The 25,723-nt window shown below is 45.4% G+C and overlaps 1 protein-coding gene across 1 annotated transcript; it reads left to right on the forward strand.

The window, feature by feature from the left end:
* Positions 1–2,963: 2,963 nt before the first annotated feature.
* On the forward strand, positions 2,964–5,266 carry LOC125541337 (beta-hexosaminidase 2-like). Its single transcript, XM_048704779.2, has 2 exons — positions 2,964–3,807; positions 3,975–5,266. The coding sequence occupies exons 1-2, from the start codon at positions 3,003–3,005 to the stop codon at positions 4,916–4,918; spliced, it is 1,749 nt and encodes a 582-aa protein (XP_048560736.1). The 5' UTR covers positions 2,964–3,002; the 3' UTR covers positions 4,919–5,266.
* Positions 5,267–25,723: the final 20,457 nt, after the last annotated feature.

The following is a 25,723-nucleotide window of genomic DNA, read 5'->3' on the forward strand; positions in this document are numbered from 1 at the left end:
CACAATGAAAACATTAGTCCACGATGTCATTAATTCCCAAACCACACATATGGACTACATGCACTTTTAGTTGAGGGTTTGGATGACCTCGTCACACTCGCTCTGAGTAGATCTAACCATGTCGAGGATATTGGGTGGTCTCACCGGGGCGAGTCCACACCCAAAGTGGTAGATGTTACCCAACTTGCCAAGAGGACCAGAGGGTGGTGGCGAAATTTTTTTTGGGGCAGATCGGAATGGTTCTAATAACCAATTGTAACGAACTCAAACGTCGGATTGAGACTACACAAGGTGATTGGGAAAACCGAAAGGAGGGTGGGAAGAAGACTTGCCGCGTAAGTAGGTGAGTGTAAGAAGCAAAGAGATGGGAGACAAAGCAACGCTCGGCATGCCCTCAATCCATACATGGGTTGAGGGTTAAATACATTCTACACACGCCTGGGCCACAGACGACACCAACCAGACGTGCCACAACCCACACACTGCCAAGTGCACCGCACACATCAGGGTGCAGTGTGACAGCTGCTCTTTACCCATGGGAGCTATATATCGTTCAACGCGAGATGGAAGAAAGTCTCGCGTGAAGATTTCCTGCGAGCTACACTATTGGGCCAACCCATATTCATGCATGCCTCACTCGCTTGTCGCTGGTTTGATGTTGCTTCGGTTTCTCTGTTTGTTTTTTGTTTCTTTTCATTTAGTTTCTTCTGGTCTTTTATTTCTTGACTCGTTTTTTGGTTTTTCTATTTTTTCTAAGTTTTTCACTGTTTTTTTCATTTCTTTCCCTGGTTTCATTAGGTTTTCCCCTAATTTTTTCTTCTTTTTCTTAGGCTTTTTTTGTTTCTTTCTTTGTTTCAATGTTTTTTGTCTTGTTTCCAATTTTTTTTATTTTTTTTACCGTTTCCTTTGTCTCTTTCTTGATTTTATCAAGTTTCTTCGTCTTTCTTTGTTTCTTTCTAGGTTTTCACCATTTTCATTCTTTTGCACTGGTTTTAATTGGTTTTCTTTGTTTGCTTTTTCCCTTGTTGATTTTTTATTTCTCTTTTCTTATAGAACATGGATATATTTTCTTATAAATGTTTAACATTTTTACAATTACACGAAACGTTTTTCCGATACACGTTGAACATTTTTCAAATACATGATTAATAGTTTTTTCAAATATACATTTTGATGTCAACCTTTTGCATACACATTCAACATTTTTCGATGCACGAGGAACAGTTTTTATATACAAGTTCAACAAATTCCAAATACATGATCAACATTTTCAAAAACTTATATTTTTTTATGTCTACCTTTTTCCATACACATTATACATTTTTCGCATACATCTTTAAAAAATATCAAATACTACATGATTAACTTTTTGTAAACATCTATTTTTTGATATCTACTTTTCAGCATACGCATTCTACATTTTTAATACATTAGGAGCATTTTTTATATACACATTTAACATTTTACAAATAAATGATTAACATTTTTTAAACATATAATCTTTTGATGTCTATTTTTGTACATACACATTGTACATTTTTCATATATTTCGGCAATATTTTTTATATACACATTTAACATTTTTCAAATATGTAATTAATATTTATTTTAACATATATTTTTTACGTCTACTTTTCCCATAAACATTGTACATTTTTTGAATACATCAGGTACATTTTTTATATACATGTTTAACATTTTTCAAATGCATGATTAATATTACACACACACACACACATACATATGTTTTGATGTCCATTTTTCGTACACATTATACAATTTTCTTATACATTATATACATTTTTCTATACACGTTTAACATTGTTCTAATGCGGGATTAATGTTTTTCATCAATTATATATAAATTTATTTTTGCAATAGATATATTCACAATATTTGCAAATACAAGCAAAGGTAAAAAAACAAAAAAATGGAATGAAAATGTAAAAAAAGAATTAAAAAAACACTAAATGCCTTTTTTTGAACCGGCCTTACCCCTTTCCATTACAAGAACGAAAATACAACTGTTCCAACAACATTCAGGAGAAGAGGAAAGAGAGGTAGCGAGCCCAACGCACTGCCAGGAAAACTACCGCCCTTGCTCGCCATCGAAACTAGTATTATTGGGCGAAAACCTGACAGCAAAGCACTCAAAGCTTGTCCGCACTGGGTGCCCAATCGGGCATCTGAAGCGGGGCGTCCTTCTTTCTCGCGTCAGGCGAGACATAGGAGCGCCCCTCTTTACCACCCAAAATCGACTGACAGACATGCAACGATTTTTCAGTCGCCTATGAGCTAGCAAATCCGGGCAAACTAGATTAACAGAATCAAGCACAACCGTGAAAGTAGTAAAAGACTGCTCAGTTTGTGCATGTTTCGCCTATGCAATTTACTTTCTGAACCAACAAGGCTAGCTGCTAAAATAAAGCCAAGCCTGGTTCGTCTACCACCATATGGCTCATGCACACTGCGCTACTGCAACTGTGACGGCATTAAAATAGCCGACGTGTCTAGCTGCTAAAATATAGTGTTCGCCTACGGATCTCATTAGTATAGTACAATCAGCAGGCCGTACACTGTCTGATTAGGGATTACGTCTGCCTAAACTTGTACTGGTATTAGTAAACTACTACTGCCGTTGCAGCCGTTCCACTACATCTTTTAGGCCAAGAAACCCAATAGAAAACGTGTAGTCATCGCTGGCTAACCGGCATACATAACATAAGGCAGAACGCCGGCATCGTATATACAGCATGAGATAATACGCCACGAAACCGGAGCTTTCAGAAATGGACGAACGGTAGCGCCAAGGCGCCATGAAAGAGCCACTTGGAGCCTTGTGATAAGCGCGCGCGTAGATGACAACACGCCGAGCAATGTCGTTAATCACATTGTTAAGCTACGACTTATATAAATCGAATGGCACATCGATGCGTACACCCATCAAGGCATCTCCCAATCATACGGTGCAGCGGCACAGAGCAGCTCGAGCCAAACCACAAATGGCGGCGAAGAAGGGCCTTCTCGCCGCCGTCCTGCTCCTGTCCTTGCTGAGCTCCCCGCTGCCGTCGCGCGCCCAGGCATCGGTGTTCCCCGTCAATGTGTGGCCCAAGCCGACGTCCATGTCCTGGGCGGAGCCGCTCGCGGCCATGCCGGTGTCCGCGTCGTTCCGCATCGTCGGCACGTCCGGGGACAGCCCGTACCTCGTCTCCGCCACGCAGCGCTACACCGCGCTGCTCTTCGCCGAGAGGTACAGGCCCATCGTCCGGCCGGCGGTCAATGTCACCGCCGGGGGCCCCGCGCTCCAGAGCCTGACCGTGTCCGTGTCCGACCTGTCCGCCCCGCTCCAGGACGGCGTGGACGAGTCCTACGAGCTGGAAATCCTCCCCACGGGCGTGGCCACCATCACGGCTGCCACGGTATGGGCCGCCATGCACGGGCTGGAGACGTTCTCGCAGCTCGCGTGGAGGGGCCGGCAAGGGGAGCTGCTGGTGGCCACCAGCGTGCGCGTGGAGGACAAGCCTTTGTACCAGCACCGCGGCCTGATGCTCGACACCGGGAGGACCTACTTCCCCGTCGTCGACATCCTGCGGACGATAGACACCATGGCGGCCAACAAGATGAACGTGTTCCACTGGCACATCACGGACTCGCAGTCGTTCCCCATCGAGCTGCCGTCCGAGCCGATGCTCGCGGAGATGGGCGCGTACGGCGAGGACATGAGGTACACCGTCAAGGACGTCAAGCGCATCGTCGAGTTCGCCATGAGCCGCGGCGTCCGCGTCGTGCCGGAGATCGACGCACCGGGTAAGCAAAAGCTGACACGGCTGCTATTTCCCCCGCAAAAAGAAAAGAGAAAAAGACATGGCTGCTATTTTTGCCATTCGGCCCACTAAGCAATGTGCTTACACGGCCCAGTTTCTAAGGTAATACGGCCCAGTTGATGAACGAGCTAATCTGTTGCCATATTTCAGGCCACACGGCGTCGTGGGCCGGCGCGTACCCGGAGGCTGTGTCCTGCGCGGGCAAGTTCTGGCTGCCCGACGCGAGCGACTGGGGCACCAGGCTGGCGGCGGAGCCGGGGTCCGGGCAGCTGAACCCGCTGGAGCCCAAGACGTACGAGGTGGTGGCCAACATCATCGACGACATCACCTCCATGTTCCCGGAGGGCTTCTACCACGCCGGCGCCGACGAGGTGACGCCGGGATGCTGGGAGACGGACCCGTCGATCCAGGCGGACATGGAGAAGGGCGGCACCCTGAGCCAGCTCCTGGAGCGGTACGTGCGCGCGGTGCACCGGCACGTGGTGTCCAAGAACCGCACGGTGGTGTTCTGGGAGGACGTGCTGCTGGACGTGGAGGTGAACGTGAGCGCGTCGGTGATCCCGCCGGCGACGACCATCCTGCAGACGTGGAACAACGGGGCCAACAACACGAAGCTGATCGTGCAGGCCGGGTACCGCGCCATCGTCTCCTCGGCCTCCTTCTACTACCTCGACTGCGGCCACGGCGACTTCGTCGGGAACAACAGCGTGTACGACGACCAGAGGAGCGACTACAAGACGGACGGGGGCTCCTGGTGCGGGCCGTTCAAGACGTGGCAGCGGGTGTACGACTACGACGTCGCGTACGGGCTCACCGCGGAGGAGGCCAAGCTGGTCATCGGCGGCGAGGTGGCGCTGTGGACGGAGCAGGCCGACGCGACGGTCCTGGACGCCAGGATCTGGCCGCGGGCGTCGGCCATGGCGGAGGCGCTGTGGTCCGGCAACCGCGACGCGTCCGGCAGGAAGCGGTACGCGGAGGCCACGGACAGGCTCACCGACTGGCGGCACCGCATGGTGGGGCGAGGGATCCGCGCCGAGCCCATCCAGCCGCTCTGGTGCCGCACGCGCCCGGGAATGTGCGACCTGGTTCGGTAGCGACCCGACAAGGAGCGGCGCGCGCGTACGCGCCGTTGCGTGTGCCAACTCTGAGCATCATTACCTTTCATTCATATCAAACGTGTCAAACTAAATTATGTAAGTGAGCTAAAGCATGTATGGTGTTTCCTTTTTGTTGTGTGATTGTGCGGAGAATACTACCAGCAGTGCCATTTTTTTGTCAACTTGTTCTTTGTTTGTAAATGTGAAGTGGACGGCATGTCATGTTATCCAATGCGCAGTTGTACCTTCCTCAAAGCCGGACCTTTTCATGGGACCCATTCGCCAAATGAGTTGCTTGTACTGGGGCTTGATTTGATTAAAGTAATGCCAACTTGTTTGTGTCAATCAACTTCTACTTTTTCCTCCTGGAATTTCCTCCATTGTCGCTTAATTGCTTATTTTGAGATATCACATGGACAATAGAGTTTTTCTTTAGCCCAATAGAGCTTCCTTTGCTGTGAATGAGATGCGTTTCACACTGCAGCATGACATCGGCTGAAGTGTAAAACAAAAAGGCATTGGGTGAAGTGAACGCCGGAAAAGAATATCTAAAATTCTCAGGGCTCCTTTGATTCAGAGGATTTGCATAGCAGTTTTAGGGGATTAATCCTTATAATTTTTTCCTAGTTGGTTATTCGATTCATATGATTGAATCATATGTAGAAATTTTCTCTAAGAAATTCTTTGAACTACTTCCCTTAGTAGTTCCAGCATCCACTTAAACCACTTAGAAAGGGCCCTTTGTTTTTTCTATGTTGCAATCAAACAACCAAAATCCTATAGGATTGAGATGTTTTGACCTTCTAATCCTATGCCTTTTCTGAAAAAGAGATGTTTTGACCTTCTAATCCTATGCCTTTTCTATTCCCAAGTTTTTAGAATTCTGCAAATCAAAGAGGCCCTTGCAATCGCATGTTAAAGGCAACTCGAAATGTGAGTCACCAAAATGGAACTTCTTAAATGTCTGTGGGGATAGGGTGGAGGCAATCCGACGGCAGGTACCGAATGTCCGCTTTCAATTTATTTGTTTATACCCGAACTATTCAAAACAATCAAAGATATAATAACATATTCTTACAATTGAAAGATAAATATTCGAATGCAACAATAATTTGAATTAGAAAATCCAAACATAAAATTTTGAAATAAAATAGTTTATGCTTAAATTTAGGGACAATTGATTTTTTGCCCCTAGTTGGAACCTACCTGTTGAAATATGAGGGTGGGCCTAGGGCCCATCTAACAAATTCAAAAAATCTCTAAAGGCCCATGTAGGTTATATGGCAGTGGGTGTGGTGGGAAGTTTTGTTGGGAAACGTTGCATGGAAAACAAAAGAATTTCTACGCACACGCAATGATCTATCCATGGAGATGCATAGCAACGAGGGCGGTGAGTGTGTCTATGTACCCTCGTAGACCGTAAGCGGGAGCGTTTGACAACGTGGTTGATGTAGTCGAACTTATTCTAGCTCCAACCGATCAAGTACCGAACGTACAACACCTCCAAGTTCTGCACACGTTCAGCCCGGTGACATCCCTCGCCTTCTTGAGCCAGCAAGTTGTCGAGATAGTAGATGAGTTTCGTCAGCACGACAGTGTGGTGACGGTGATGATGAAGTGATCTGCGCAGGGATTCGCCTAAGCACTACGAAGATATGACTGTGTGAGTAAACGGTGGAGGGGGGCGCCGCGCACGGCTAGGCAATTGTCTGGGGTGTGCTAGGGGCGCCTCCCCCCACATATATATAGGTGGGAGGGAGAGGGAAGGCAGCCAGGTGCGCCCCAAGTAGGATCTGAATCCTACTTGCGGTTTCCCCAAGTGGCGCCCCCTGCCTCATTTCACCGGAGAAGAAAGGAAAGGGGGAAGAGAGAAAGGAAAAGGGGGGCCGAACCCCCTTTTTCCTTCTCCCAATTTAGCCTCCTTCCATAGGGGGGGGGCACGCCATCCCTTTTGGGTTGGTGTGCTCCCCTCTCATGGCCCATATATTCCCCCCGGGGGTTCCGGTAACCCCTCCGGTACTCCGATAAATACCCGATACACTCCAGAACACTTCCGGTGTCCGAATACTATCATCCTATATATTAATCTTTACCTCTCGACCATTTCGAGACTCCTCGTCATTTCCGTGATCTCACCTGGGACTCCGAACAACATTCGGTCACCAAATCACGTAACTCATATAATACAATATCGTCATCGAACGTTAAGTGTGCGGACCCTACGAGTTCGAGAACTATGTAGACATGACTGAGACACCTCTCCAGTCAATAACCAATAGCGGAACCTAGATGCTCATATTGGCTCCTACATATTCTACGAAGATATTTATCAGTCGAACCATTATGACAACATACGTAATTCCCTTTATCCCTCGGTATGTTACTTGCCCGAGATTCGATCGTCGGTATCTTCATACCTAGTTCAATCTCGTTACTGGCAAGTCTCTTTACTCGTTCCGTAATACATCACCTGGTGACTAACTCCTTAGTCGTTTTGCTTGCAAGCTTATGATGTGTATTACCGAGAGGGCCCAGAGATACCTCTCCGATACTCGGAGTGACAAATCCTAATCTCGATCTATGCCAACTCAACAAACACCTTCGGAGATACCTGTAGAGCATCTTTATAATCACTCAGTTACATTGTGATGTTTGATAGCACACAAGGCATTCCTCCGGTATCCCGGAGTTGCATAATCTCATAGTCGAAGGAATATGTATTTGACATGAAGAAAGCAGTAGCAATAGAACTGAACGATCATTATGCTAAGCTAACGGATGGGTCTTGTCCATCACATCATTCTCCTAATGATGTGATCCCGTTATCAAATGACAACTCATGTCCATGGTCAGGAAACCTTAACCATCTTTGATCAACGAGCTAGTCAAGTAGAGGCTCACTAGGACATAATGTTTGTTTATGTATTCACACATGTATTTAGGTTTTGATACGTTCATTTTGCATCATGTTTACCTACTGTTGTTTATAATATTTTTATGCATAATAATGCTTTTTGGAGTAATTCTAATGCCTTTTCTATCATAATATGCAAGGTTCACACAAAGAGGGAGAATTCCGGCAGCTGAAAATTTGGACCTAAAAAAGGTACGTCAGGCTACCTATTCTGCACAACTCCAAATGATTTAAAACTTCACGAGGAATTTTTATGGAATAAATAAGAATTATTGGACAAAATAACTACTAGAGGGGGCCCAACAGGTGGGCACAACCTACCTGGGCGCGCCAGGGAGCCTAGGCGCGCCACTACTGGAATCAGAGAATTTGCCGTCAGCTTATTCTTTGTCGTTAGCTTGCTGACGAAAAGAAGGTCTTTGTCGTCCGCTCACAAAAAGCAGACGACAAAGAACTGGCTGACGGCAAACATCGTCTTTGCCGTCAGCTATTTCTTTCCCGTCTGCTAGCGGACGGCAAAGTAGCTTTTGCCGTTAGCCAGTTCTTTGTCGTCGGCTAGCGGACGTCGGCAAGTGGACGACAAACAAAATTCTACCTGACGGCGCTAATGCCCCCGCCCCCACCCTAAGCCTGTCTCCCACTCCCCCCCTCTCTCCCCGACCGCACCCCGCCGCCGCCCCTGACCCCATGCTGCCCGCCGCCACCGACGCCCCACCGTAAGGCCCCCCGGCACCACGCCCCCCCCGACGCCCCGTCGCTCCTGCATGCCGCCCTGGCCCGCCTTCGCCATCACCGCGGTTGGTGTTAGTAAAAATTTTGCATTGCATTTTCATTCAACATATATAGAGATATTTTACATAGTCCAACATAATTTAAACGAAAATAAAACTTAGAACGACATTAATCATCGTCGCTAGGCGCTAGCAGGTCAATCACGACGACGCCTTCACCGTCGCCGCCGTTGTCGCTGCTGTTGTTGGATGATGACCCACAAGTATATGGGATTAATTGTAGCTCTTTTTGATAAGTAAGAGTGTCGAACCCAACGAGGAGCAGAAGGAGATGACAAGTGGTTTTCAACAAGGTAATGTCTACAAGTGCTGAAATTGTAAGTAACAGTGTAGTTTGATAGCAAGATAATTTATAATGAGTAAGTAATGATAATAGTAGCAAAAGTGCAGCAAGGTAGCCCAATCCTTTTGAGGCAAGACATAGAGTGAAGTTCACACAAGATGATGTCCATGAAAGCATTAGGTTACCTTGTCCCTTGTCTTACCAACAAGAGGGTTTGTGACTCCTTGAACTAGTGCAAGATGTGGAAGTTGTTTGAACTTGTTCTCGCCAAAATGATATGAGTGAAATATGTTGACGGAGTCACCCTCAAGAACTCTCTAGTTCTTCTTCTTCGGGATCCACATCAACTTGATGGGAATCCTTGGAGTTGTAGTCGTACTTGATGAAGTAGAACTTGATGTAGTCTTGGGAACCCACTTGACCTAGGCCTTGGGAGCTTCTTCAAATGCATCAATATCCTCTCGAAGCTTGTCCTTGCCTTTTTGCTTGTGGTCTTGTGGTGGAAGATCATATTGAGCTTGTGTTCCCTTGAAAGAAGTAGGATCATAATTCTCTTGTTAAGGAACAAACTTCGTCTTGGGGTATTGATTTTCTTCCCACTCAACTCCCTTGGCATTGAACTTTCGTTCAAAACCAACACCTTGATTCTTTCGGTGCCTTCCTTGCTTGCGTACAATTTCCTCAAATTTCTTACTTCCAACAAGGCTCTTGCAAACACCTTTCTCTATAATTCTCTTCAATAAGCTATTTTCTTGCTCAAGTGTAACTTGGCTAAGAGAATCATTAGTGGAATCAAGAGAACTACTAGAAGCAACAACATTGGATTTAGCATGATTATTGTTACAACTAGAAGGAGAATCTTTCTTACTCTTGTTGCTAGATTTTACTTGTGGCATGTAAGTAGACAAGAGTAAATGCTTGACGATGTAAGAAGAAATTTTCTTATGAAGTTCATCATTGATTGCTTTTAAGAACCCATGCTCTTGCTCTAGATTGAGCTTTTCAAAGCGTAGCTTCTCATGGATTTTTAAAAGCTCTCGATGATCTTCCAAGGCAGTTTCATGAGCTAACTTAAGAGTGTTTAGTTCTTTAGTTAGACGCTCATTCTCCTTCTTATCATCGTCATTCGTTTTATCTTGATTAGCATGATTAATAGCAAGTTCATCATAGTTTTCATCACTAGAGTTGTTAACAAGTAAATCATCATCACCTAGCAAATCATCTTCATCACTATTGAAATCAACATACTCAGGGTGTGATACATTTGGGACTTTAGCCATGAAGCATCTTCCAATTACTTCATTTGGTGAGTCAAATATGTCATAGGAGTTGGTTGACACAAGTGCTAGACCGGCAACACCTTCATCTTGAGTATATTCGGAGTCGGAGTGATAACTTCTCTCGGAGTGATGGTCGGAGTCGGAGCCGGACACCCATTCACCAACATGAGCTTGATGTCTTTGTTTTGTGTAGCTCCTTGATGACTTGTCCTTCCTTTCTGAATCCTTGTTTCTACGAGAGGTTCTTCGTTCATAACGATCATCTCTACTCCTTCTCTCTCTTGGAGGTGATTCCTCTCTTCTACTTATCTTTTTAGGTGAGTATTCTCTTCTTTTGTAGGGAGCCGTACACTCATTGGAGTAGTGTCCGAGTCTTCCACAATTGTAGCAATTACGCTCACGACTAGAGGATCTTTTGTCATTGTAGGACCTTGACTTGGAACTTCTTTCCTTACTTCTACTCTTGTAGAACTTGTTGAAATTCTTCAGCATTAGGCTCAATTCCTCATTGAAGACTTGTTTCTCACTTGATGATGTAGGAGCATCACATGAGGCTTTGTAAGCACCACTTGACTTGTTGTGGACCTCTTCTTTATCCTTGAGTGACATCTCATGAGCAACAATTCTTCCAATGACTTCCATTGGTTTGAGATCTTTGTAGTTGGGCATCATTTGGATCAATATGCACACGGTATCATATTTTCCATCCAAGGCTCGTAGGATCTTCTTGATGATGAATCTGTCAGTCATCTCTTCACTTCCTAAGCCGACAATCTCATTTGTGATGAGAGCAAGCCTAGAGTACATTTCAGCGACACTTCACCATCCTTCATTTTGAACTTCTCAAGCTGACTTTGAAGCAGATCCATTTTGGATTCCTTGATGGAGTCGGTACCTTCGTGCATATCAATCAAAGTATCCCAAGTTTCCTTTGCATTCTCAAGACGGATGATTTTGTTGATTTCTTCGGGGCACAATCCATTGAAGAGGATATCACAAGCTTGAGCATTGTATTGCAGCATCTTCAACTCTTCCGCGCTAGCTTCACAGTTTGGTTCTCTCCCATCAAAGAATTCACCTTGCAAGCCAATACACACAATAGCCCAAATGGCGGGGTTATGTCCAAGAATATGCATTTTCATCTTATGCTTCTAACTAGCAAAATTAGTACCATCAAGGTAAGGACCTCTATGGTGGTAATTTCCCTCGCTAGACGCCATACTCTCCTAGGTTGTGAAACCAAGGCTATGATCACCAAAGTTATGGAAATCAAGGCAAATGGAGACCTGATACGTCTCTGTCGTATCTACTTTTCCAAACACTTTTGCCCTTGTTTTGGACTCTAACTTGCATGATTTGAATGGAACTAACCCGGACTGACGCTGTTTTCAGCAGAATTGCTATGGTGTTATTTATGTGCAGAAACAAAAGTTCTCGGAATGACCTGAAACTTCACGGAACATCTATTCGGAAATAATAAAAAATCCTTGCAAAAGATGAAGACCAGGGGGCCCACCACCTGTCCACGAGGGTGGGGGCGCGCCCCCTACCACGTGGGCCCCCTGGAGCTCCTCCGACCTCAACTCCAACTCTATATATTTGCTTTCGGGGAGAAAAAAAATCAGAGAGAAGAATTCATCGCGTTTTACGATACGGAGCCGCCGCCAAGCCCTAAAACCTCTCGGGAGGGCTGATCTGGAGTCTGTTCGGGGCTCTGGAGAGGGGAATCCATCACCATCTTCATCATCAACCATCCTCCATCATCAATTTCATGATGCTCACCGCCGTGCGTGAGTAATTTCATCGTAGGCTTGCTAGACGGTGATGGGTTGGATGAGATCTATCATGTAATCGAGTTAGTTTTGTTAGGGTTTGATCCTTAGTATCCACTGTGTTCTGAGATTGATGTTGCTATGACTTTGCTATGCTTAATGCTTGTCACTAGGGCCCGAGTGCCATGATTTCAGATCTGAACCTATTATGTTTTCATCAATATATGAGAGTTCTTGATCCTATCTTGCAAGTCTATAGTCACCTATTATGTGTTATGATCCGTTAACCCCGAAGTGACAATAATCGGGATACTTACCGGTGATGACCGTAGTTTGAGGAGTTCATGTATTCACTATGTGTTAATGCTTTGGTCCGGTACTCTATTAAAAGGAGGCTTTAATATCCCTTAGTTTCCATTAGGACCCCACTGCCACGGGAGGGTAGGACAAAAGATGTCATGCAAGTTCTTTTCCATAAGCACGCATGACTATATTCGGAATACATGCCTACATTACATTGATGAACTGGAGCTAGTTCTGTGTCACCCTATGTTATGATTGTTACATGATGAACCGCATCCGACATAATTCTCCATCACCTATCCATTGCCTAGGAGCTTTCCATATATTGTTCTTCGCTTATTTACTTTTTCGTTGCTATTGTTACAATCACTACAAAATACCAAAAACATTACTTTTGCTACCATTACCGCTACTATCATATTACTTTGCTACTAAACACTTTGCTGCAGATATTAAGTTTCCAGGTGTGGTTGAATTGACAACTCAGCTGCTAATACTTGAGAATATTCTTTGGCTCCCCTTGTGTCGAATCAATAAATTTGGGTTGAATACTCTACCCTCGAAAACTGTTGCGATCCCCTATACTTGTGGGTTATCAAGACTATTTTCTGGCGCCGTTGCCGGGGAGCATAGCTCTATCCTTTGAGTCACTTGGGATTTATATATGCTTATCATTATGAAGAACTTGAAAGATCCAAGAACCAAGATTTATCCCTCAACTACGAGGGGAGGTAAGGAACTACCATCTAGCTCTGCACTTGATTCACCTTCTGTTTTGAGTAAGCTTGCGACACCTAAACCTGCTTCTGCTATTCGTTCTGATATGTCGCATGTTATTGATGATGCCACTTCTGCTATGCATGATACTTATGATGAAACTACTTCTATGCTTGATACTACTGTGCCACTTGGTGAATTTCTTGATGAACAACTTGCTAGGGTTAGAGAGAATGAAAATATTGAATCTGATAATATTGATGAAAGTGATGATGAAGACTCACCTGTTATTCCTGAGGGTTATGTTTTTGAAAAAGAAGCTGCTTTAGCTATTTTAGCTTGCAAAGATAGATACGAACTCAAGAGGTTATTAGCTAAATGGAAGCAGCAATCTCTTAATGCTAGAATGAAACCTGACCCTGCTTTTGCTACTTCACCTACCTGTGTTACTGATAAGGATTATGAATTCTCTGTTGATCCTGATATAATTACTTTGGTTGAATCTGATCCTTTTCATGGCTATGAATCTGAAACTATTGTGGCACATCTTACTAAATTAAATTATATAGCCACCCTGTTCACTAATGATGAGAGAACTCGCTACTTTTATATCCCTAAAATATTTCCGTTCTCATTAAAGGGTGATGCTAAGATATGGTTTAATTCTCTTGATCCTGCTTGTGTGCGTAGTCCCCAGGTTATGATTTATTATTTCTCTGCTAAATATTTCCCTGCTCATAAGAAACAAGCTGCTTTACGGGATATATATAATTTTGTGCAAATTGAAGAGGAGAGTCTCCCACAAGCTTGGGGGAGGCTTCTCAAGTTACTTAATGCTTTGCCTGATCATCCTCTTAAGAAAAATGAAATACTTGATATCTTTTATAATGGACTAACGGATGCCTCCAGAGATTACCTGGATAGTTGTGCCGGTTCTGTTTTCAGGGAAAGAACACCGGATGAAGCTGAAATTCTATTGAATAATATGTTGACAAATGAATATAATTGGACACTTCCTGAGCCAACTCCTGAGCCTATTCCTAAACCAACTCTGAAGAAGAGGGGTATTATATTTCTCAGTCCTGAAGATATGCAAGAGGCAAAGAAATCTATGAAAGAAAAATGTATTAAAGCTGAAGATGTTAAGAATTTACCTCCTATTGAAGAAATACACGGTCTTAATTTACCGCCCGTTGAAGAAACATATGATCTTAATCCTTCACCTATTGAAGAAACTCATGGTCTTGATAACCCGACACAGGTAGTAAAGGTAAATTCTCTCTATAGATATGATAAAGCTGAAGTCCCATTTACTAAGTTTGCTAGCCCATGCTTAGATGAGTTTGATAAATTTATGGTTAAGCAAGAAGATTTTAATGCTTATTTTGGTAGACAATTGAAATACAATTCAAATTTGCTTGAACACTTGGGTGATTATATGGCTAATGTCAAAGGTGAACTTAAACTTATTAGTAAACATGCTTCTATGGTTACCACTCAAGTAAAACAAGTACTTAAAGCTCAGAATGATTTGCTCAATGAATTGAACAGTAAGAATAATGATAATGCCATTAGAGTTATGACTAGAGGTGGTAGAATGACTCAGGAACCTTTGTATCCTGAATGCCATCCTAAGAGAATTGAGCAAGATTCTCAGAGAAATAATATAGATGCACCTAGTCCTTCTAAAAGGAAGAAAAATAAAAATGATAGGACTTTGCATGCTTCTAGTGAACCTATTATTGAAACACCTGAGAATCCAAATGATATTTCTATCTCTGATGCTAAAACACAATCTGGTAATGAACCTGAAACTAGTGATAATGTTAATGATAATGTTCATGATGATGTTCAACCTAGTAATGATAATGATATAGAAATTGAACCTCCTGTTGATCTTGATAACCCACAATCAAAGAATCAACGTTATGATAAGAAATACTTTGTTGCTAGGAAGCACGGTAAAGAAAGAGAACCATGGGTTCAGAAACCTATGCCTTTTCCTCCCAAACCATCCAGGAAAAAGGATGATGAGGATTTTGAGCGCTTTGCTGAAATGATTAGACCTATCTTTTTGCGTATGCGATTAACTGATATGCTCAAAATGAATCCTTATGATAAGTATATGAAAGATATTGTTACAAATAAAAGAAAGATACCGGAAGCTGAAATTTCCACCATGCTTGCTAATTATACTTTTAAGGGTGGAATACCAAAGAAACTTGGAGATCCCGGTTGAGGGAGTCCTGGATTAGGGGGTCTCCGGACAGTCGGACTATATCCTTTGGCCGGACTGTTGGACTATGAAGATACAAGATTGAAGACTTCGTCTCGTGTCTGGATGGGACTCTACTTGGCGTGGAAGGCAAGCTAGGCAGTACGGATATGGATATCTCCTCCTTTGTAACCGACCTTGTGTAACCCTAACCCTCTCCGGTGTCTATATAAACCGGAGGGTTTTAGTCCGTAGGACCACAGACAATCATACCATAGGCTAGCTTCTAGGGTTTAGCCTCTCTGATCTCGTGATAGATCTACTCTTGTAATACCCATATCATCAAGAATGAATCAAGCAGGACGTAGGGTTTTACCTCCATCAAGAGGGCCCGAACCTGGGTAAAACATCGTGTCCCCTGCCTCCTGTTACCATCCGCCTAGACGCACAGTTCGGGACCCCCTACCCGAGATCCGCCGGTTTTGACACCGACATTGGTGCTTTCATTGAGAGTTCCTCTGTGTCGTCGCCGTTAGGCTTGATGGCTCCTTCTATCATCGATAGCGATGCAGTCCAGGGTGAGACTTTTCTCCCCGGACAAATCTTTGTATTCAGCGGCTTCGCACTACGGGCCAACTTGCTTGACCATCTGGAGCAGATCGAAAATTACGCCCTTGGCCATCAGTTCAGATTTGGAAACTTAAACTACACGACCGATGTCCGCGGAGACTTGATCTTCGACGGATTCGAGCCCCTGCCGAGTGCGCCGCACATTCTTGATGAGCATGATTTAGCTCTGCCATCGGACAATGTTCAAGAGATCGCACCGACAATTGCTCTGACCCTCAATTCAGAGCCTATCGCGCCATCCGAGGACGGAGGGATAGACCCCGCCACGGAGGCCGCACTCTCAGCGGCGATCGAGCCGAGGATCGACCTTACCCTTCACGAGAGCCGTTTTGCTAAACTGCCAGATCCTTCTCCGGCCACGGACTCCGAACCACCTGTGCTCGTTCCTATCAAATCCGACTGGGCGCCAATCATGGAGTTCACCTCCGTAGATATCTTTCAGCACTCACCCTTCGGCGACGTACTGAATTCATTAAAGTCTCTCTCCTTGCCAGGAGAGTCCTGGCCGAACTATGTCCGGCAGGATTGGGATGCGGATGACGAAGTAATTCGCCGCCCACCCACCACCCACTTAGTAGCCAATGTCGATGACTTAACCGACATGCTCGACTTCGACTCCGAAGACATCGACGGTATGGACGACGATGCAGGAGACAAACAGGAACCACTGCCCACAGGGCACTGGACGCCCACTTCATCACATGACGTATACATGGTGGACACACCAAAAGAAAACGACGACGAGGAACGGAAGGACGCAACGAAGGGTTGTCCCCTCGAGAAGCAGTCAAAGCGGCGGCGTAAGCGCTGCTCCAAATCCCGCCTCGGCAGAAACAACGATCATATAGACCCAGCGTTAGAGCAGGGTGAACCATTGCCGGACCACGGCAACACGGAGAATCAAACCGAATAACCCGACTCTGTCAAAGATAATAGTCCGGACGACATCACACCGGACAGACACCCGGAGTAACAGAATGCCCGTCAAAGGCTTGTTGCCACCGCGAGGAGTCTAAAAAAGCAGAAGCAAAGGCTCAAGGCTGTGCAAGACACACTCAGTATCAGATGGAGTAAAGTACTCTACACAGCAGCGAAGTACGGCGGTAATCGCCCCACCAAGAGCTACCCGAAGCAGAAGTTGCTACCTGAATTCGATGAGGAGGCCTTAGATCCCCCGCAACCAAAAATTAAAACGGGCATCTGGCCGGATAGACGACCTCACGGCCAACATAGAGCGGCAAACAACGCCGCACATAAGCCAATACACGATCCACGCGAGGGCTCGCATCAAAAGGACGGCGCAACCAGATCCATCTATGGACCACGCAAGCGCGCTCCAGCATACGATGCAACACAACAAACATCCGAACAACGCGGTACACCCAGATACAGGGGTGCCGCACACCCCCTATGTTTCACCGACGAGGTGCTAGACTATGAATTTCCAGAGGGATTCAAACCCGTAAACATAGAGGCATACGACGGAACAACAGACCCTGGGGTCTGGATTGAGGACTATATCCTCCATATCCATATGGCTCGAGGAGATGATCTCCACGCCATTAAGTATTTACCCCTCAAACTCAAAGGTCCAGCTTGGCACTGGCTTAAAAGCCTCCCCGAAAGCTCCATTGGAAGCTGGGAAGAGCTCGAAGATGATTTTCGGGCAAAATTTCAAGGGACTTATGTCCGACCTCCGGATGCGGACGATTTAAGTCATATAACTCAACAGCCCGGAGAGTGAGCCCGAAAGCTTTGGAACAGGTTTCTTACTAAAAAGAACCAAATAGTCGACTGTCCGGACGCTGAAGCCTTGGCAGCTTTTAAACACAGCGTCCGAGATGAATGGCTTGCCAGACACCTCGGCCAAGAAAAGCCGAGAACAACGACAGCATTAACAAGCCTCATGACCCGCTTTTGCGCGGGCGAGGACAGCTGGCTAGCCCGATGCAGCACCAGCGACCCAAGTACATCCGAAGTTAGAGATGGAAACGGGAAATCACGATGCAGCAAAAATAATAAGCGCCGGAATAAATAAGACAGCCTGAAGAGCACGGCGGTAAACGCCGGATTCAGAAGCTCTCGGCCAGGGCAGCAAAAGCCGCCCTCTAAAGGCGCCAGAGATGAACTGTCCAGCCTAAATAAAATTCTGGACCAAATATGTCAGATCCATAGCACCCCCGATAAACCTGCAAATCATACCCACAGAGAATGTTGGGTCTTCAAGCAGTCCAGCAAGCTCAACGCCGAACATAAGGGGCAGGATACACCAAGAGATGACGAGGATGAGCCTCACAAGCAAAGCACTGGGGAACAGAAGAAATTTCCACCAGAAGTCAAAATAGTAAACGTGTTACACGTGATAAAGGGGAGAAACAAAGCGGCACTCCCAGATAAATATGCCCAACGGCCTATCATCGCGGAGTTCTGCCACTGGCCGCCTCAACCGATCACCTTCGACCATCAGGATTACTCGGCAAGTATCCGGCGCGCAGGATGGGCTGCCTTGGTATTAGATCCAATAATTGACGGATACCACTTCACACGAGTCCTGATGGACGGTGGCAGCAGTCTAAACCTGATATATCAGGACACAATCCGCAAAATGGGGATAGACCCAACGAAAATTTGCCACAGCAATACTACCTTTAAAGGAGTAACGCCAGGCCCAGGGGCTCATTGCACGGGCTCCTTGATACTAGAGGTTATATTCGGCTTCCCCGATAACTTCTGTAGCGAAAATTTAACCTTCCACATTGCTCCGTTCCAAAGTGGCTATCAAGCACTACTTGGATGCGAAGCTTTCGCTCGCTTTAATGCAATACCGCATTACGCTTCCCTCATGCTTAAGATGCCCGGTCCACGTGGCATCATTACAGTAAATGGAAATATTGAGCGATCCCTGCGCGCCGAAGAGAGTGCGGTTGCCTTGGCAGCCGCACACTAAAACGGCCTCACCAACTAAAGCACTCGATAGGTCGTCAAGATTACGGACACGGTTCGACGAGTCCGATGCAACCATATGTATTTCATACAGGTTTGATGGCCACACCCCTATTACAAATACAAGGGGCTCAACGCGCGCAGACAAGTGGCAATTTTTACTCATCTTGAATTGTACATGGTTTCTTTAAACCTACCTTTTTGCACAACAACTTTTCACCTAAGTTCCTCTCTTTTACAGATGACCATCGTGTTACACCCGTCCAGGATACGGCACAACGGAGACACAGGCACAGACGTGCAGCAGGGACCCGTTCCAAAGAATCTTTTTAGATTAAGACCCTGTGTCAACCTTTTTTACTGTCTCTTGTTGATACACATCCCTCGGATTCTCAGTACAATTGAGAAGGATGCTGACGTCTTGGCATGTGGCCACGTCAGAGTAATGCACGTACCTGGACACCAGGGGCTTCTTACAAAGGGCACTGTTCAGGCCCACAATAAAGACTGAATACCTTAGGGAGTGTTCGGCGTCGCGAGTTTGGCTTTATATGTATCAGCTCCGAATCATGTCTTTGGTAAAATGTTGGGTTTGCCCGGCTCCTGTGTTTTGCTGCCTTACGTTCTGCTCTATCGGCTAAGGCGGCACCAGGAGAACTACTGCGATTGTGCCCTGGTTCATCCGGACGAGCACCTCAGTAGAGAAAGCCGAAAACTGACTGTCATGATATAGCGTGAGACTGGTCAACCACTCGATGACATATCGGAATCTTAGAATTCCTCCGCCTTAACGAAGGGCCGTTTCCCGGCCAGGCATGTACGCACCCCGAATTCGGATGAGTGCGGAGCCACCAGGGGCTATATAGTAGCCCCACTGTCAAACTCCTATGGCTAAGTGAAAGTGTTAAAGCATTATAGTCCGGTTGCCTAGTTTGCTGCGCTATCACCTCCTTATTAGGACCAAGACGTTGGATTAAGTGTGAACACGCGTCTTCTGCGAACACCCCCGCATTATATGCGTGGGGGCTAAAGCCGACGACTGCAATCTTTCATGTTATACACATGTATACATAAACGGCCGCACAGGAGGCATCAGAATACTTTCGGGCACAAGTATAAATACAGCCTTGATAAATTCAATAAAAACATTGTTTTTACAATGGGAATACATGTCATTCAAACATTATTCTTCGAGCATCGGGCCTCTATCAAACAAGCACACTCAAGAAATTCTTCAAAATAGTGCTCGGTAGCCACTCGTCCTATGGCCGAACCCTGCGCCACAATAGTGGTAGCATCCATCTCCGCCCAGTATGCTTTGACACGGGCAAGGGCCATCCGCGAGCCTTCTATGCACGCCGACCTCTTCATCGCATTAATGTGCGGCACCGCACCAAGGAACTACTGCACTAAGCCGAAATAGCTGTTCGGCTTCGGCTTTTCCGGCCACGGATGATCTACGACGGACCTCATGGCATGTCCGGACAATCTATAGAGTTCGGCCCATTCGGCAAGATGATCAGTTAGTGGAAGAGGATGCTCTGGAACGTTAAACTTGTTGGAAATATGCCCTAGAGGCAATAATAAATTGGTTATTATTATATTTCCTTGTTCATGATAATCGTTTATTATCCATGCTAGAATTGTATTGATAGGAAACTCAGATACATGTGTGGATACATAGACAACACCATGTCCCTAGTAAGCCTCTAGTTGACTAGCTCGTTGATCAATAGATGGTTATGGTTTCCTGACCATGGACATTGGATGTCATTGATAACGGGATCACATCATTAGGAGAATGATGTGATGGACAAGACCCAATCCTAAGCCTAGCACAAGATCATGTAGTTCGTATGCTAAAGCTTTTCTAATGTCAAGTATCATTTCCTTAGACCATGAGATTGTGCAACTCCTGGATACCGTAGGAGTGCTTTGGGTGTGCCAAACGTCACAATGTAACTGGGTGGCTATAAAGGTACACTACAGGTATCTCCGAAAGTGTCTATTGGGTTGGCACGAATCAAGACTGGGATTTGTCACTCCGTGTAAACGGAGAGGTATCTCTGGGCCCACTCGGTAGGACATCATCATAATGTGCACAATGTGATCAAGGATTTGATCACGGGATGATGTGTTACGGAACGAGTAAAGAGACTTGCCGGTAACGAGATTGAACAAGGTATCGGGATACCGACGATCGAATCTCGGGCAAGTATCGTACCGCTAGACAAAGGGAATTGTATACAGGATTGATTAAGTCCTTGACATCGTGGTTCATCCGATAAGATCATCATGGAGCATGTGGGAGCCAACATGGGTATCCAGATCCCGCTGTTGGTTATTGACCGGAGAGTCATCTCGGTCATGTCTGCATGTCTCCCGAACCCGTAGGGTCTACACACTTAAGGTTCGATGACGCTAGGGTTATAAGGAATAGATATACGTGGTTATCGAATGTTGTTCGGAGTCCTGAATGAGATCCCAGACGTCACGAGGAGTTCCGGAATGGTCCGGAGGTAAAGATTTATATATGGGAAGTCCTGTTTTGGTCGCCGGAAAAGTTTCGGGGTTTATCGGTAACATACCGGGACCACCGGGAGGGTCCCGGGGGTCCACCAAGTGGGGCCACAAGCCCCGGAGGGCTACATGGGCCAAGTGTGGGAGGAGACCAGCCCCAGGTGGGCTGGTGCGCCCCCCCACAAGGGCCCAAGGCGCCTCCAAGAGGGAAGGGGGGGGGGGCAAACCCTAGGGCAGATGGGCCCTAAGGCCCACCCCAGGTGCGCCTCCCCCTCTCCCCCTTGTGGCCGCCACCCAGATGGGATCTGGGGGCTGCCGCCACCCCTAGGGAGGGAACCCTAGGTGGGGGCGCAGCCCCTCCCCTCCCCCTATATATACTTGAGGTTTGGGCTGCCCAACACACATGAGTTCTTGACCTCTCCCTAGCGCAGCCCTACCTCTCTTTCTCCTCATATCTCGGGTGCTTGGCGAAGCCCTGCTGGAGTACCATGCTCCTCCACCACCACCATGCAGTCGTGCTGCTGCTGGATGGAGTCTTCCCCAACCTCTCCTTCTCCCCTTGCTGGATCAAGGTGTAGGAGACGTCACCGGGCTGTACGTGTGTTGAACACAGAGGTGCCGTCCGTTCGGCACTAGGATCATCAGTGATTTGAATCACGACGAGTACGACTCCATCAACCCCGTTCACTTGAACGCTTCCGCGTAGCGATCTACAAGGGTATGTAGATGCACTCTCCTTCCCCTCGTTGCTGGTTTCTCCATAGATAGATCTTGGTGACACATAGGAAATTTTTTGAATTTCTGCTATGTTCCCCAACAGTGGCATCATGAGCTAGGTCTATGCGTAGTTTCTATGCACGAGTAGAACACAAAGTAGTTGTGGGCGTTGATTTTGTTCAATATGCTTACCGTTACTAGTCCAATCTTGATTCGGCGGCATTGTGGGATGAAGCGGCCCGGACCGACCTTACACGTACTCTTACGTGAGACGGGTTCCACCGACTGACATGCACTAGTTGCATAAGGTGGCTAGCGGGTGTCTGTCTCTCCCACTTTAGTCGGATCGTATTCGATGAAAAGGGTCCTTATGAAGGGTAAATAGCAATTGGCATATCACGTTGTGGTTTTTGCGTAGGTAAGAAACGTTCTTGCTAGAAACCCATAGCAGACACGTAAAACATGCAAACAACAATTAGAGGACGTCTAACTTGTTTTTGCAGGGTATGCTATGTGATGCGATATGGCCAAGAAGAATGTGATGAATGATATGTGATGTATGAGATTGATCATGTTCTTGTAATAGGAATCACGACTTGCATGTCGATGAGTATGACAACCGGCAGGAGCCATAGGAGTTGTCTTTATTTATTATATGACCTGCGTGTCATTGAACAACGCCATGTAATTAATTTATTGCTAACCGTTAGCTGTAGTAGTAGAAGTAATAATTGGCGAGACAACTTCATGAAGACACGATGACGAAGATCATGATGATGGAGATCATGGTGTCATGCCGGTGACGATGATGATCATGGAGCCCCGAAGATGGAGATCAAAAGGAGCAAAGTGATGATGGCCATATCATGTCACCTTTTGATTGCATGTGATGTTTATCATGTTTTTGCATCTTATTTGCTTAGAACGACGGTAGTAAATAATATGATCCCTCATTAAAATTTCAAGAAAGTGTTCCCCCTAATTGTGCACCGTTGCGAAAGTTCGTCGTTTCGAAGCACCACGTGATGTTTGGGTGTGATAGATTCTTACGTTCACATACATCGGGTGGAAGCCAGATTTACACACGCGAAACACTTAGGTTGACTTGACGAGCCTAGCATGTACAGACATGGCCTCGGAACACAAGAGACCGAAAGGTCGAGCATGAGTCATATAGAAGATACGATCAACATGAAGATGTTCACCGATGTTGACTAGTCCGTCTCACATGATGATCGGACACGGCCTAGTTGACTCGGATCATGTAATCACTTAGATGACTAGAGGGATGTCTATCTGAGTGGGAGTTCATAAGATGAACTTGTTTATCCTGAACATAGTCAAAAGGATTTTGCAAATTATGTCGTAGCTCGCGCTTTAGTTCTACTGTTTAGATATGTTCCTAGAGAAAAATTAGTTGAAAGTTGATAGTAACAATTATGCAGACAGTAAAAGGCTTATGTCCTTAATGCACCGCTCAGTGTGCTGAACCTCAAAAGTCGTCTGTGGATGTTGCGAACATCTGACATACACATTTTGATAACTACGTGATAGTTCAGTTAAACGGTTTAGAGTTGAGGCATCGAAGATGTTTTAAAACGTCGCGAAACATATGAGATGTTTCGAGGGCTGAAATTGGGATTTCAGGCTCGTGCCCACGTCAAGAGGTATAAGATCTCCGACGATTTTCTTAGCCTGCAAACTAAGGGAGAAAAGCTCAATTGTTGAGCTTGTGCTCAGCTTGTGAGTACAACAATCGCTTGAATCAAGTGGGAGTTGATCTTCCAGATGAAATAGTGATAGTTCTCCGAAGTCATTACCACCAAGCTGCTAGAGCTTCGTGATGAACTATAATATATCAGGGACATATATGATGATCCTTGAGATATTCGCGATGTTTGACACCACAAAAGTAGAAATCAAGAAGGAGCATCAATTGTTGATGGTTGGTGAAACCACTAGTTTCAAGAAGGGCAAGGGCAAGAAGGGATACTTCATGAAACAGCAAATCAGCTGTTGTTCTAGTGAAGAAACCCAAAGTTGAACCCAAGCCCGAGACTAAATGCTTCTGTAATAAGGGGAACAGTCACTGAAGCAGAACCACCCTAGATACTTGGTAGATGAGAAGGCTGGCAAGGTCGATAGAAGTATATTGGATATACATTGTGTTAATGTGTACTTTACTAGTACTCCTAGTAGAACCATGGTATTAGATACCGGTTCGGTTGCTAAGTGTTAATAACACGAAACAAAAGGCTACGGAATAAACAGGGACTAGCTAAAAGGTGAGATGACGATATGTGTTGGAAGTATTTCCAAGGTTGATCAAATATCGTATGCTCCCTCTACCATCGAGATTGGTATTAAAACCTAAATAATTGTTATTTGGTGTTTGCGTTGAGCATAGACATGATTGGATTACGTCTATCGCAATACGGTTATTCATTTAAGGAGAATAATGGTTACTCTGTTTATTTGAATAATACCTTCAATGGTCTTACACCTGAAATGAATGGTTTATTGAATCTCGATCGTAGTGATACACATGTTCATGCCAAAAGATATAAGATAGTAATGATAGTACCACCTACTTGTGGCACTGCCACTTAAGTCATATCGGTATAAAACACATGAAGAAGCTCCATGTTGATGGATCTTTGGGCTCACTCGTTTTTGAAAAGTTTGAGACATGCGAACCATGTCTATTGGTGTATATGCATGAAGAAACTCCATGCAAATGGACCGTTTGGACTCACTTGATTTTGAATCACTTGAGACATGCAAATCATACCACATGGGCAAGATGACCGAAAGCCTCGTTTTCAGTAAAATGGAACTAGAAAGCAACTTGTTGGAAGTAATACATTTTGATGTATGCAGTCCAATGAGTGCTGAGGCGTGTAGTGGATATCATTATGTTCTTAGTTCACAGATGATTTGAGTAGATGTTGAGTACATTTACTTGATGAATCATGAGTCTGAAATTATTGAAAGGTTCAAGTAATTTCAGAGTGAAGTTGAAGATCGTCGTGACAAGAGGATAAAATGTCCGTGATATGATCATAGAGATTCATATCTGAATTACGAGTTTGGCACAGAATTAAGACATTGTGGAAATTGTTTCACAACTAATACCGCCTGGAACACCATAGTGTGATGGTGTGTCCGAACATCATAACTGCACCCTATTGGATATGATGCAGACCATGATGTCTCTTATCGAATTACCACGATAGTTTATGGGTTAGGCATTAGAGAGAACCACATTCACTTTAAATAGGGCACCACGTAATTCCGATGAGATGACACCGTATGAACTATGGTTTAGAGAAACCTAAGCTGTCATTTCTTAAAACTTTGGGGCTGCGACGCTTATGTGAAAAAGTTTCAGGCTGATAAGCTCGAACCCAAAGCGGATAAATGCATCTTCATAGGACACCCAAAACAGTTGGGTATACCTCCTGTCTCAGATTCGAAAGCAATAAGGGATTGTTTCTAGAATCGGGTCCTTTCTCGAGGAAAAGTTTCTCTCGAAAGAATTGAGTGGGAGGATGGTGGAGACTTGATGAGGTTATTGAACCGTCTCTTCAACTAGTGTGTGGCAGGGCACAGGGAATTGTTCCTGTGGCACCTACACCAATTGAAGTGGAAGCTTATGATAGTGATCATGAAACTTCAGATCAAGTCACTACCAAACCTCGTGGGATGACAAGGATG

Source organism: Triticum urartu, chromosome 2A, assembly GCF_056163025.1.
Source record: "Triticum urartu cultivar PI428250 chromosome 2A, HENAU_Tu73, whole genome shotgun sequence".
NCBI lineage: Eukaryota > Viridiplantae > Streptophyta > Magnoliopsida > Poales > Poaceae > Triticum > Triticum urartu.